Source organism: Rhinichthys klamathensis, unplaced genomic scaffold, assembly GCF_029890125.1.
Source record: "Rhinichthys klamathensis goyatoka isolate OS25496 unplaced genomic scaffold, OSU_Roscu_1.1 h1tg000231l_1, whole genome shotgun sequence".
NCBI classification, from domain to species: Eukaryota; Metazoa; Chordata; class Actinopteri; order Cypriniformes; family Leuciscidae; genus Rhinichthys; species Rhinichthys klamathensis.
Window position 1 is genome coordinate 336460 of NW_026606755.1, and position 13624 is coordinate 350083.

The 13624-nt window shown below is 36.4% G+C and overlaps 1 protein-coding gene across 4 annotated transcripts in view; it reads right to left on the reverse strand.

The window, feature by feature from the left end:
* Nucleotides 1-10723, reverse strand: part of grip2a (glutamate receptor interacting protein 2a) — a 37160-nt gene extending 26437 nt beyond the window's left edge. Inside the window, exons 1-3 of one of the 4 annotated variants that reach the window (XM_056265228.1) lie at nt 10238-10717; nt 6544-6606; nt 909-986 (exon numbers count right to left, since the gene is read on the reverse strand). In XM_056265228.1, coding sequence (XP_056121203.1) covers nt 909-986; nt 6544-6606; nt 10238-10400 — 304 coding nt within the window. In that variant the 5' untranslated portion in view covers nt 10401-10717. Of the gene's footprint in view, nt 1-908; nt 987-6543; nt 6607-10237 lie in introns of all 4 variants that reach the window. The other 3 variants (XM_056265230.1, XM_056265231.1, XM_056265229.1) reach the window with 3 other exon arrangements.
* Nucleotides 10724-13624: the final 2901 nt, after the last annotated feature.

Genomic DNA, 13624 nt, shown 5'->3' on the forward strand with positions numbered 1-13624 from the left:
TGAACATGAGTGTATATGTTTTTAATGAGGAAAAAAAATAGTGTATTGGTATTTCTTTGTCACAAACAACACTATTTATCACAACAGTACATACTTTCTTTAATTAACACAAATATTATATATGATTTAAGAACAATATAAACGACAGTTATGAGGACCCCCATTAAGGGGAAGATATTTTGGATGAAGAATCTATAATTACTCAAATAATTATGACAGAATAAAGACAAATTGTTTGATAGCTTTTATAAACAGTTATGCTTTGTGCATTGGTTTAACAATATTTACTTTAATAACATAAAAACGGAATCTCTTTGATTCATATGTATTAATTTCAGTTGAATGTAGTTATTTTGTGTTTTTTGTCACTAACAAACAATATATTACACATTTTCGTAAAATACCACAAATATTTAGATAAAGAAAATAGAATAAATTCCACTCATAACAGTAATGAGGGCACCAATAAGGAAAAGAGATTATTTTACTCCGCATGACAAAATGAGGAAAGATTTTCTATAATGCTATTTATTAGATAATTCATTACTGCTGTTAAATCTCTATAGTGACTCTCAGACAGTGAGTGTCAGTGTCGTAAATCAGTAAAGACAAAATAACTGACACTAATTCCTCACAAGCCCAAGGGATAAAGAGAAAAGAACAGAGAGAGCGACTGGGGGGGTTTAGAAGCGGTCCGAAGACTCAAAATATCAGCATTATCACAGACGAACAGTCTCTTCACCTCAAGGTACGAGACACTGTGTGTGTGCTGAGGCTCGCAGAACTCCTTCCTAAAGAGTCTCAATCTAGAGCCGAACACACGTCTGATACAGTGCAGGGGTTTCATGAGGAGCATTAACAGCAGTTATCTGCAGGTTTTAGTTCTGCCGGGTCACATGCCAACTTACCAGCGAGACTGCACCTCTTGGTGAGGCCGCTGCTGTCACTCGCAGCATCTTTACTTCCCTTTGTGTATGGGACATCATCTGAAACACAAAATATGATAAAAAAATTACAAATGCATTTTACTCAATTATCAGACATGGACTGACCGTTTTTTTTAAACATTTAGAATGGAACAACATGAAACAGCATTTGCAAACCATTTTACTTATTATTTTAGTGAAGCAGGATATACAACACGAAAATCGTATGTAAACGTGTTCTTCTGGTAAGTCCTATCCTGTGTTTTTGTTAATGAATATCCTGTTTCACTTGGAAAGATCCATTATGGAAGCATGGGTTGTGAAAACGGATTCACTTTAAGTGACTCGCATGTCTGACAATATACGTCAGAATTGTTCTGTTCATTGTTTGCTAACCCTGGAAAGTTGAAACTGTTGGTCTATACACAACTGTTCAAAAGTTTGGGGTTAGTAGAATTCATGTTATGCAAAGCTGAATTTTCAGCATCATTACTCCAGTCTTCAGTGTCACACGATCCATCTTAAAGCTGCAGTCCGCAGTTTTTCCTCTTTGTCGCCATCTCTGTTCGAAATCTGCAATTGCAGTTATTCGCAGAATTATCAACTTTACGTGAGTTGTGCCTCGGCACGGCACAGCACGGATGAACACAATGTTTGAGGAGAGTGTGAGGCTGTCAGTCACCGCGCCGGTGATACTGTCTTTAAGAATCACAGATTTTTTTTTTTGGAAGTATGACCAACATAAGAATTGTCACCGGAAAATGTAATCTGAACTAGTAAGAAACATCCACTTTTGTTCTGGTTCTGAGATTGCAGTAAATCACGCTGATTAAATAAAAAAATCGCTTATCATATCACGCAAAACCGTGCAAACTTTGTTCTCAAATTGTTAATGTTAACAACGTCAGCATTGCGTGACTACATGTAATGTCCTTCCGATATGTATCCTTGTTTTTGATGCCCAGTTGCAGTCTCTTTTTTTCTGTAGCCACTCCGAAGTCCGAACGAAGTCTTTTGCATTTTACAACGGGTGAATCTGTTGTCACTGGTGATTGTAGTTTGAACCTTTCTGGATCCGCCACCAAATTGATAAGTTTAATTATATCAAGTGCTGTGAGAAAAGGCTATAAATCTCCACCTCCAACATCCTCACACGCAATATAGCCCACTAGCCGAGACTCTTCTTTATGTGTACAGATGTGACGTAATGACTCAATATAGCCCACTAGCCGAGACTCTTCTTTGTGTGTACAGATGTGACGTAATGACTCAATATAGCCCACTAGCCGAGACTCTTCTTTATGTGTACAGATGTGACGTAATGACTCAATATAGTCTACTAGCCGAGACTCTTCTTTATGTGTACAGATGTGACGTAATGACTCAATATAGTCTACTAGCCGAGACTCTTCTTTATGTGTACATATGTGACGTAATGACTCAATATAGTCTACTAGCCGAGACTCTTCTTTATGTGTACATATGTGACGTAATGACTCAATATAGTCTACTAGCCGAGACTCTTCTTTATGTGTACATATGTGACGTAATGACTCAATATAGTCTACTAGCCGAGACTCTTCTTTATGTGTACAGATGTGACGTAATGACTCAATATAGTCTACTAGCCGAGACTCTTCTTTATGTGTACAGATGTGACGTAATGACTCAATATAGTCTACTAGCCGAGACTCTTCTTTATGTGTACAGATGTGACGTAATGACTCAATATAGTCTACTAGCCGAGACTCTTCTTTATGTGTACAGATGTGACGTAATGACTCAATATAGCCTACTAGCCGAGACTCTTCTTTATGTGTACAGATGTGACGTAATGACTCAATATAGTCTACTAGCCGAGACTCTTCTTTATGTGTACAGATGTGACGTAATGACTCAATATAGTCTACTAGCCGAGACTCTTCTTTATGTGTACAGATGTGACGTAATGACTCAATATAGCCTACTAGCCGAGACTCTTCTTTATGTGTACAGATGTGACGTAATGACTCAATATAGCCTACTAGCCGAGACTCTTCTTTATGTGGACAGATGTGACGTAATGACTCAATATAGCCTACTAGCCGAGACTCTTCTTTATGTGGACAGATGTGACGTAATGACTCAATATAGCCCACTAGCCGAGACTCTTCTTTATGTGTACAGATGTGACGTAATGACTCAATATAGTCTACTAGCCGAGACTCTTCTTTATGTGTACAGATGTGACGTAATGACTCAATATAGCCTACTAGCCGAGACTCTTCTTTATGTGTACAGATGTGACGTAATGACTCAATATAGCCTACTAGCCGAGACTCTTCTTTATGTGGACAGATGTGACGTAATGACTCAATATAGCCCACTAGCCGAGACTCTTCTTTATGTGGACAGACGTGACGTAATGACTCAATATAGTCTACTAGCCGAGACTCTTCTTTATGTGTACATATGTGACGTAATGACTCAATATAGTCTACTAGCCGAGACTCTTCTTTATGTGTACAGATGTGACGTAATGACTCAATATAGCCTACTAGCCGAGACTCTTCTTTATGTGTACAGATGTGACGTAATGACTCAATATAGCCTACTAGCCGAGACTCTTCTTTATGTGTACAGATGTAATCCACCAGTACCACTGGAATTAAAAACATTATTACAAGCTTACCGCTTTGAATCGAGCTAAGGCAAGCAGATAGCGTTGAACACTGGCTGGTTATGTATTTTCTCAAATATGTATTTTGGATCATTTTTAACCCCCCAAAAAAGCTACGGACTGCAGCTTTATGCCGAGTTCAGACTGCGCGATTTTCAAAATAATCGGGTCACTGTTGTTTTCACACTGCATGACTATCTGGGGTAACATTCAGTTGCTGCTGTGTTCACACTGCACGATGGATCGGCGACAGGAGGTTTCACACTGCATGACTTTACAAAAGAAAGAATCGCCGACAACTTCTGCCTGGTCCGCAAACTACGTTTCACAACCAAACAAACGCGAAAAGTGATAGGAAAATAACGGAAGATCACGCGTGCGTGAGACCGGAGTTCTCGCGCGACACTGAATTTGTTATTAAAAATGATAGCCTACAAATTGTCTGTGCACTGATTTGTGGCGAAAATTAAAAAATAATAATAAACAGTTTATGCAGGAAATGGTTGGGAAGATGAGGGGAGCAAGGAATGTTTTTTGCAAAGAGAGTTGGGGGTAAATAAATAATTTTGCAAATGTCCTGCTGTTGCTGCTGGTCATGCAAATGTTTGTGCTTTGTTTCTGTTTGATATAATTGTAAATATAGGCCTATCTATTAAAATACTGATATTCTGGTCTATAACTCCTCCTCCTCCTCCTCCCTGTATCTTGCTCTCTCATTGGCTGTCGGTCATCGCCGATGTAGTTTTCAGTCAGAACACATTCACACAGCAGGATTGTGAATCGCCGACAGGTCCAGATATTTAGCATGCCAAATATCTCACGTGCGTCGGCGATTCTCTCAGATCGCGTCTTTGCTCATTCACACTGCGTGATTGTCACTCGCGTGAACGAGCACCGATTTGCCTGTGATTTCGGGCATTTGTCGGCGATTTCTCAAAACCTGTCGGCGAGCCAAAATCGGGGCTAAAATCGTGCAGTCTGAACTCGGCATTAGTATGCTGATTTGCTGCTCATGAAACATTTCTGAATATTATCAATGTACAGTTGTGCTGCTTCATATTTGTGTAGAAACCGCGATACATTTTTTTCAGACTTTTTTGATGAATAGAAAGTTAAAAGAAAAACATTTATTTGAAATATTTTTTTTGTAACATTATAAATGCCTTTACTGTCACTTTTGATCAATTTTATGCGTCCTTGTTGAAGAAGTATTACTTTCTTTAAAAAAATATATACTGACCCAAAAATTTTGAATGTAATGTAATAGCAGGGATTCATTTACATTTGTTTTTAAACCATGAAGCTTCCCAATCCATCAAACGTTAGGTGACTGGTCGAAGTACTATTTCAGACAATTTGTGTGCTACTCAATAAATAAAGGTCTGTCAATCCCTACATGCTAGTCCAACCTGAGCGTTAACAACCCATAAATCTCCATTTGGTCAGTAAAGCTGCCCTTTAGGCCAAAAGGCTAAAGAAACCAACATCACACAGACTGTTTGTTTAAGAGGTCATAGGCTCAAAACATCACACCACTGCTTTAACAGTCAATCGCACATCTATGAGTATTCAAAATCAGCAAATGTTATATAACTGAGACACACAGCATCAGCTCTGAAAGTCACAGCAGAGTAAAACTGTCATTATGGGTCAGGATAACTCAATTTTCCAAGTCTATTAAAACTCTGAAACTAATTTGGAGCAAGCCACTCCGACGGCCCTGGTTGTGTTGACACCAATCCTGATGTAGGTTAAACGGATGATGTTCTAACAATGCAAATGGAAGCTCAGGGCTTATTTTCAGAGTTGGGCTTTTATTTATAGAGGCCACAGCGGCCCCAGTTGTCACCCCTCGCTCAGCTCTGAACAGGCTTTTCCAGCAGCAGGGCTGAAGCTGAAAACCACACGGCCCAGGATAAAACTAATAAATGTGTGGGCCTCCTCTACCCTGGCCCAATACAAAAAGAACCGTATAGAGGACCATAATGGACCCTATAGGGCCCGGGTCGACAACCTGCAGAACAACAGATCCTCTGGCAAAAATTACAATCTAAATGGTTTGATTTAAAGTAAAGTGAATGATGAATAGAATTTGTTTTTTGCTGTATGTGAAGAACCATAAACATTTCATAAACTGTACAAGATGAAATCATTTCAAAAAGAAGCTTACACAAACATAAAAGTACCAAGGATACTGTTGTTTTGGACATGTACTAGTACCATGCTACTCTTTGAAGAAACTTGGAGCATAATGTAAATACCATTGTATATGAATGTGGTAATCATTCAGGTCCATGGTACCATAAAATACCAATTGATACCATGTACATTTTTGAAAGGGTAATCTAGATACCGTAAGAAGCTGGGTGTAAAAAATAATTCACTAACTAAATAAATAAATTTTTATTTTGTAAAAGTTTGGGGTCAGTATGATGTAATTTTAGAATTTAAAATAAATTAATACTTTTATTTCGCAAGGGTGCATTAAATTGATCAAAGGTTGCAGTAAAGACATTCATAATGTTACAAAACACTTCTATTTCAAACAAATGCTGTTCTTTTGAACTTTCTATTCGTCAGAAAAATGCTGAAAAAAATGTATCATGGTTTCCATTAACATATTAAACATATTGAAACAGTGAAATTAATACGAATAATTAGCACAGCTATTAGAATGATTTCAGAAGGATGTGACACTGAAGACTGGAGTAATGATGCTGAAGAATCACAAGACTAAATTACATTCTTAAAACATTCAAATAGATTTCTAATATTGTAAACATTTTATATTGTAATAATATTTCATAATACTACTGTTTTTATTATATGTTTGATCAAATAAATGCAGCCTTGGTAAGCATAAGAGACTTCCTTCAAAAACATTAAACAATTTATTTAATATATACGACAAATTAAATGAAAAAGAAAGGATTTGTAAAAATGATCAACATGACTCACCACTATTGTTGCGACCCTCTCTCCTAAAGCCACACAGCATCATGGGAATATCACGATTCCATTCTGCCAACAACAGTTTAGAAACTAACTAAATTGACCAAACTGACCGTTTGTTAAAGCAGACACATGGAAATTAACATATAGTTAGGCCACATTACATGTGTGACTTTAGATAGAATCTTCTTTGAAAAGCAATGAAACAGTGGTCCGGAGGAAGACAAGCATGAATCCATTCAGCGTAGAAGATTAAGATCTCAGATGGTTTTATCTATAGCTGATCCTGTTGCACAGATCCTGTTACAAATCATACAATTCCACAATTTTTCCATGAAAATGTGCAGATCATCTGAATCTCAGCAAGGTAAACGCAAGCGACTGCAAGAGTGTAATGCATGAATGACTGACTGAAAAAGTGTGTTGGGAACTGGATTATTCCTGGCTGAGACATTCCAGTGTCACTCCAATTTGCTCTTTCCAGACAGCATAACGTGGTTATAACGCTTGCCAATCCGCACATGCAACCAGTCTCCAGTCAGTCATCCATAAAACACATGTGATCCACTCGCTCGCACAGATTCAGTCCTGGGTTTCTGAAGCAGATGGTAGTTCACCCAGAGATGACAGCGCTGCAGTGTGGGAACGTATCCGAACGCTCCAGTGCTTCACACAGATCATCCCCGGACAGAACGAACACACTCCTTCTCTCCTTTCTGCCACTCCTCCCTCACTTCTTGAGCTTCTTACTGTTCACACGTGCTCTTCCATCCTGCACTGACCTATTAATCATCTCCGTTCACACACAAACACAGTCTTGCCCGAGAGTATCTTCCTACCAGCAAGCTACACAAATATTAAAAGCACAGCCAAACCCCGTCACTAGAGTAACTCTCTCAGCCCCCACGTGCCTCACGCACAAACACTTCCTCCTCCCTGTCTGTCTGTCTCTCTCTCACGTGCCCTTTCCCTTCATTTAGCAGCTGAGCATCAAGTGTTAAACAGCCCTTGCAACATTTTACCATGGTAAATGTGGGGTTAAGAATCCTGACAAAGATGTATCACGGTTTCCAAAAAACACTGAGCAGCACAAATGTTTACAATATTGCTAATAATCAGAAATGTTTCTTTAGCAGCAAATCAGCATATAATGATTTCTGAAGGATCATGTGACACTGAAGACTGGAGTAACGATGCTGAAAATTCAGCTTTGCATCACAGGTATAAATTACATTTTAAAATATATTCAAACAGAAAACAGTTATTTGAAATTACAATAATATTTCACAATATTAATGTTTTTACTGTATTTTTACAATATTTATTTTTTGATCAAGTAAATTCAGCCAATGTGAGCAGAAGAGGCATTTAAGAGCTCATATAGTGTGAAACATTTTACTATGTTTAATTGTAACTGTGGTCAAATCACCATAATAAAAAAAATTATGTAATGGATATATGGTACTTTGATATATAAAATATGATATACAGATATCAGATATGCATAGAATATTTGATAATGTATATGATATATTCATGTAGGCTACAACATAGTATTTATTTAGTACTGATTCAATTAATTTAACACCATGATGCATATCAAAAATCTATTTGGTATTGCTATCACACAATTCAATTAAATATTTCAAAGTACCATATTTTAACATCTGAATTATCACTATACCATGGTACCACTAGTACTTTCTTCTAATAATTGGTATATGACACTTTGATATATACATCAAAGCACCATCTGATACCGTCCCTATATCTGCCTGTTTACAGTGCTTTTTAATCTATTGTACTTAAAAAAAATATATTTCTATGAAAAAATTCTAGAACCATGTTTTACACACTTAATAGCCTATGTGAATAATATGGCTTATTATGCGGCTCTCTGGAATACTCAATTCTGATTGGTCCATGGTGGCATTCTGACGTGAAATTTGATAATATTGACTGTTAATTTGTAACTGTTGTCATATTTAACTGACATGCAGCATATAATTGCCATAGCTGTGCTCTCTTTCTTCTCACATACAAAAAATATATATATATATATTTCAAGACAAATCAATATTTCATGACATTTTCAACATTGCTGCCACAAAATAAAGGATAAAAGATCCTGATCACCCTGTCAGGGTTGATTTAGCAATAATGAAACATGATCAGTTTTTTCCTTACACATCATATTCCCTCATGTTGTTATTTTGTTAAAAACTGGCTTTTATTATATTATTCAAAGAAAGAAAACACGCCATGAAGTGACAAACCAAAAGCAAGTCTATGTGAAATCTGTCTCAAATTTCATTTTTTGGGGTTGGTCTGTGTATTTTGTCTTGACAGCCGCATGTGTCTGTGAGAGAAGACGAACACCTGTTTCACCCATCAACACATTCCACACATTCTTCTCTTTATAACACCGAAATAAGTTTCTTCCCCAACAACAGATGACACATCTATAACACATACAAAACATTCAACAAGTCACACTGACAATCTAATCTAACGGGAAGGGACTTTAAATTGATACAAAGTGATAATAAAGACTTTTTGTTATATTGTTAGAAAAGGTTTCTATTTTTAATAAATGTTGTTCTTTTTTTTTACTTTTTATTCATCAGTGAATCCTGAAAAAAGTATCACATGTTCAAAAACATTTTTAAGCAGTACAACTGTTGTACCAACTGAGTATCAAATCAGCATATTATAATGATTTCTGAGGGATCATGTGACACTGAAGACTAGAGGATTGATGCTGAAATTTCAGCTTTGCCATCACAGGAATAAATTATATTTTAAAGTACATTAAAATAGAAAACTATTAACCAGCATAATATAAATACCCTATGTATTTATTTATTTTCCAAATAATTTACACTTTGTTATCTAATGTGGTGTCAAGAATGGGGTAAAAGTGTCCAAATATTTTTGGGGTTACTGTAAAGCTGTGTTCTGGAGGGCGTTCCCACTACTGGTTGCCTAGTAATGTTTGTGAGTGACATTCACGGATGTTACTCTATGTTGTAGACAACAAATACGTTTTCTTGCCGCTACAAACAAATATTTTGGAAGGAAAAGTCTAAATATAAATGGAATCAGTACATAAAATGCATAATATTAAAAATGAACGAGAAACAGTGAGTGCTCTTTGCCATCGCGGCTATTTAACTGCAGCAAACGGGCAAATACCTTGGTCTATCTGGGTTCCCGAAACCATTCAGGCACGGAGTCAGTACGGTGAATACCACTGTATGTACACGGAGATATATCATAAATTATAGGACCGTTTCTGACTGCTAAAATGAGCTTCTCGTTCAACTTGCCTCGGTCAGTCAGACTCAGCACTAAAGAGTGACGCGCTCCACTGACTTCACTCCTATTGGTTGTCGCTCCCGAAAGTCGCTCTTCATTTGCATAAAGTTAAACAGATAGTCATTTTACACTCTACAGCCCCCATGTGGCCGGACGTTGTTTTGCAGGTCACTTCAGCTGATATAGGACAACAGATCTTGCATTCATTTCTCAGACCAACACACACACACACACACATAAACATAAACAGACACAATGACTTCAGCATGATTGCTCAATACAGCACCAACCTACACATACAATTCACCCTTTACCTGTACAAACATCACCACACACCCACTCAAATGTAAAGGTCCCACACTTTATGCACATTATGTCTTACCTTTAACCCTTCCTCTGATAACTCCAATCCGACATCGCAAAGAAAACGAGAACATCTTCCTTTTCCCTTTGACTCCTCCAGCCAGTCCTTTCTTCACAGTCCCCAGTGTCAGGACCCCGGTCGGGAGCAGTTTAGGATTTACCGAACAACTAACATGCCACATGGCTCCTCTTTCCTTCTCCTCTTGCCCGTACCACACAGATCTTTAATCTAGTCTTTGCTTTGGGTCTCTTCCTCTCTTATCTTCCTCCTCTACCCTCTCTCATCCTGAAAGAGCTCTTCATTCATTCTCTGTGGGAAATCCTGTGGCTTACTCAGATTTGAGGGTTTCAGAGAAACACGGCTGATCTCATTTCAACCTCTTCAAAGTCATGTCATGAAAATCTGGGTATGACTTAATAACAAATCTAGTTAAATAGTGGGTAGGGCTAGTAACACCGTTGGGGTGCGAGTGTGTTTGTTGGCTGCTCAGAGATGAGACAGATGGACTGAAGCGGCCTGCTACAGAGACACAGGCTGCCTGAACCACAGGAGAGACACCACACTACACTACCAAAAACTACTATGGTAATAGCACTATGTTTTAAATGTTTAAATACCATGGTATTTGTACGGTAACCATACAATATAATGGTGGGGAGACTGGGGCAAGCTGTCACATGAAAAAAAGTTCTATATCTCAGTCAAATGTTCAATTAATTAACCTTTTTGTTATATTCTACAAACAAAATTTCCAATATCATCACATTATTTATTACGACCCAATGGGCAAATAAATCCACATTAGCAAATGTACAAAAATGTATGGTAGATTTTAACCAAAAAGGTGAGACGAGTATTTTAATAAGTCAGGCCAGGTTGGCATATGGTGTAACTATATATACATATTTAATAAAATATGTTAGCCAAAACAATGGTTTGATAAATACATTTTTCTTTTTTATCTTACCCATTTTTGCTATTTCATTAATCATTATGTGCTTCATAATTGTCTTGCTTTTTAAATACCTAATACATAATTTAATGCCAGGTTAAATTGTGACAATTTACGCCATATAGTGTGGAATAATCCAAAGAAATCCAAACACATCTTTCTGTTTTACCTTTCCTTGCAATTCAAGGATTATTTAAACACATTAACCCCTGAATAAAGAAATTCAGCTTCAAAAAATAATCCCACCGAGAAATATTCAAGTGTGAAAAGTGTGACAACTAGCCCCGGACAGTATCAAGACTACCATGGATAACCATCTCTGATTCCTTACTGTATCAAAGGGTCCACGGGCATTCATGTTTCTAAATGCAGCGACTGTACAGTTTTTCTGTAGGATTTTCAGTAGGATTTTCTTTCCGACTCCTCAGTATCTTCATATTCAACAGCAGGTGCTATAGTTCATCCAGAACGTCAGTATGAACTACGGAGCCTTTAACCCATTGAGACCCTGCGTCCATTACAATGGACATCACATGTCAGCCCTTTTTTTTCTGGAGCATTTCACCTAGTTCAAGCCTGCAGTCCATGAGATGGGACGTTTGTCATCCAATCAAATGGCAGTAAAGCTCTGCATGTAGTAATTATTATTTTTTTTTTAAAAACACTGCATTGAAGAGAAGCATGGCAGCACTTCACTCTAAACATAGAAGCAAGCAACATTTTCTATGGTTTTATTTAAAAATATATATATTTTTGCCAGTATTTCATAGTTTCTATGTAAAATAGAAAGATTGAACTTATTAATTAAAGTTAAAAATCGATTGTAGAATTGCAAATTTTAAATCAGGATTTTTTCAAATGTGTCTGTCCATTAGAATGGACAGTGGGTTCGAAAGCCTGTTACTGAAATCACATTTTCAGTAATGCTGATTGAAATTTCTTATATATAAAAAAAAATCGATATCACAGTACCGATACATATGCAGAATATACAGTTCTTGAAGTGCTTCAACATATAGCTGATGGAAATATCTCAGATGTTGACTTTATGTGGAGTGATGAGAAAGATGGAGATGTAAGAAAAATATCTATATTTAAAACTTTATAAAGTACAATAACTAGCTTCCGGCCAAACGAACACACGGATTTGACTTAAATCTAAAGCACAACTTGAATATTATAAAAAAATTTACACAAACGCATCGCTTCGCTTCAGGAGGCCTTTATTAACCCCCCAGAGTAGTGTGGAGCACTTTTATGATGGATAGATGCACTTTTATGATGGATAGATGCACTTTTATGATGGATAGATGCACTTTTATGATGGATAGATGCACTTTAATGATGGATAGATGCACTTTTATGAACTTTCAAAACAGAAACAACCATTCACAGCCATTATAAAGCTTGGAAGAGCCAGGACTTTTTTTTTTAAAAAACTCTGATTGTATTCGAAAGAAGAATGTTATATACACCTAGGATGGCTTGTAAATCATGGGCTAATTAAAATTTTTGGGTGAACTATCCCTTTAAAAGTATAGTTCACCCAAACATTATATTTGTCATCACTTACTTATGTTGTTCCAAACCTGTATGAGAGTTTCTTTATTCTGCTGAACACAAAATAAGATATTTTAAAGAATGTCGGTAAGACAGTTGACAGTAGCCATTGACTTCCATAGTATTTCTTTCCTACTATATATTTTCCTAATAACTACATAATATATTATTATAATATAATATTATCATTATTATTAATATTATTATGAAAATTACAATAATATTTAGCCGTAATGTATCAATATAGATATTACAGCACAATACCGTATAATTAATTACAGCAGAACCAGACCAAATTACGAAATACAGTAAAAATATAGTAAAGTACTATTTTGTAGTTTAAAGTACTGATCTTGTGCACTGTAAAGTGAATTACACTACAGTTACTTACTGGAAATCGAAATACACTTGCTGGCAACCGTGCTGCCAGTAATGTACTGTAAAAATACAAGAAAACCGAGAAATTGTTTCAAAGATGCAAACAGGAAATGACTCTAACGTGAATGCATTGATTGATAGGTTTATTTTGTTATGAATAAACAAATGTGCGATCTATGAAGCAAAAACCTTACAATTAAAGTTGAAATGTTATAATGTTCAAGTTGTTGATCTAAAAAAGAAAGATGCACACAGAAAATGACTCTAATATGACCATATTGATTGATTTGTAGTTTGTTACAAACAATGCACAATCTGTAAAACAAAAACCTCAAAATTAAAGTTGAAATGGTATACTGCTGAAAATGTTTTGACCTTGAGAAAAAGCTTAAAGTATAGACCAAAAATGTTTATGTTTATTAATTTATTTTATGTTGGTACATTATTGGGAAGTAGGCTACACCTGTTTTGACCTGACGTCCATTGAAATAGACAAAAAATTACAATTAAAGCCA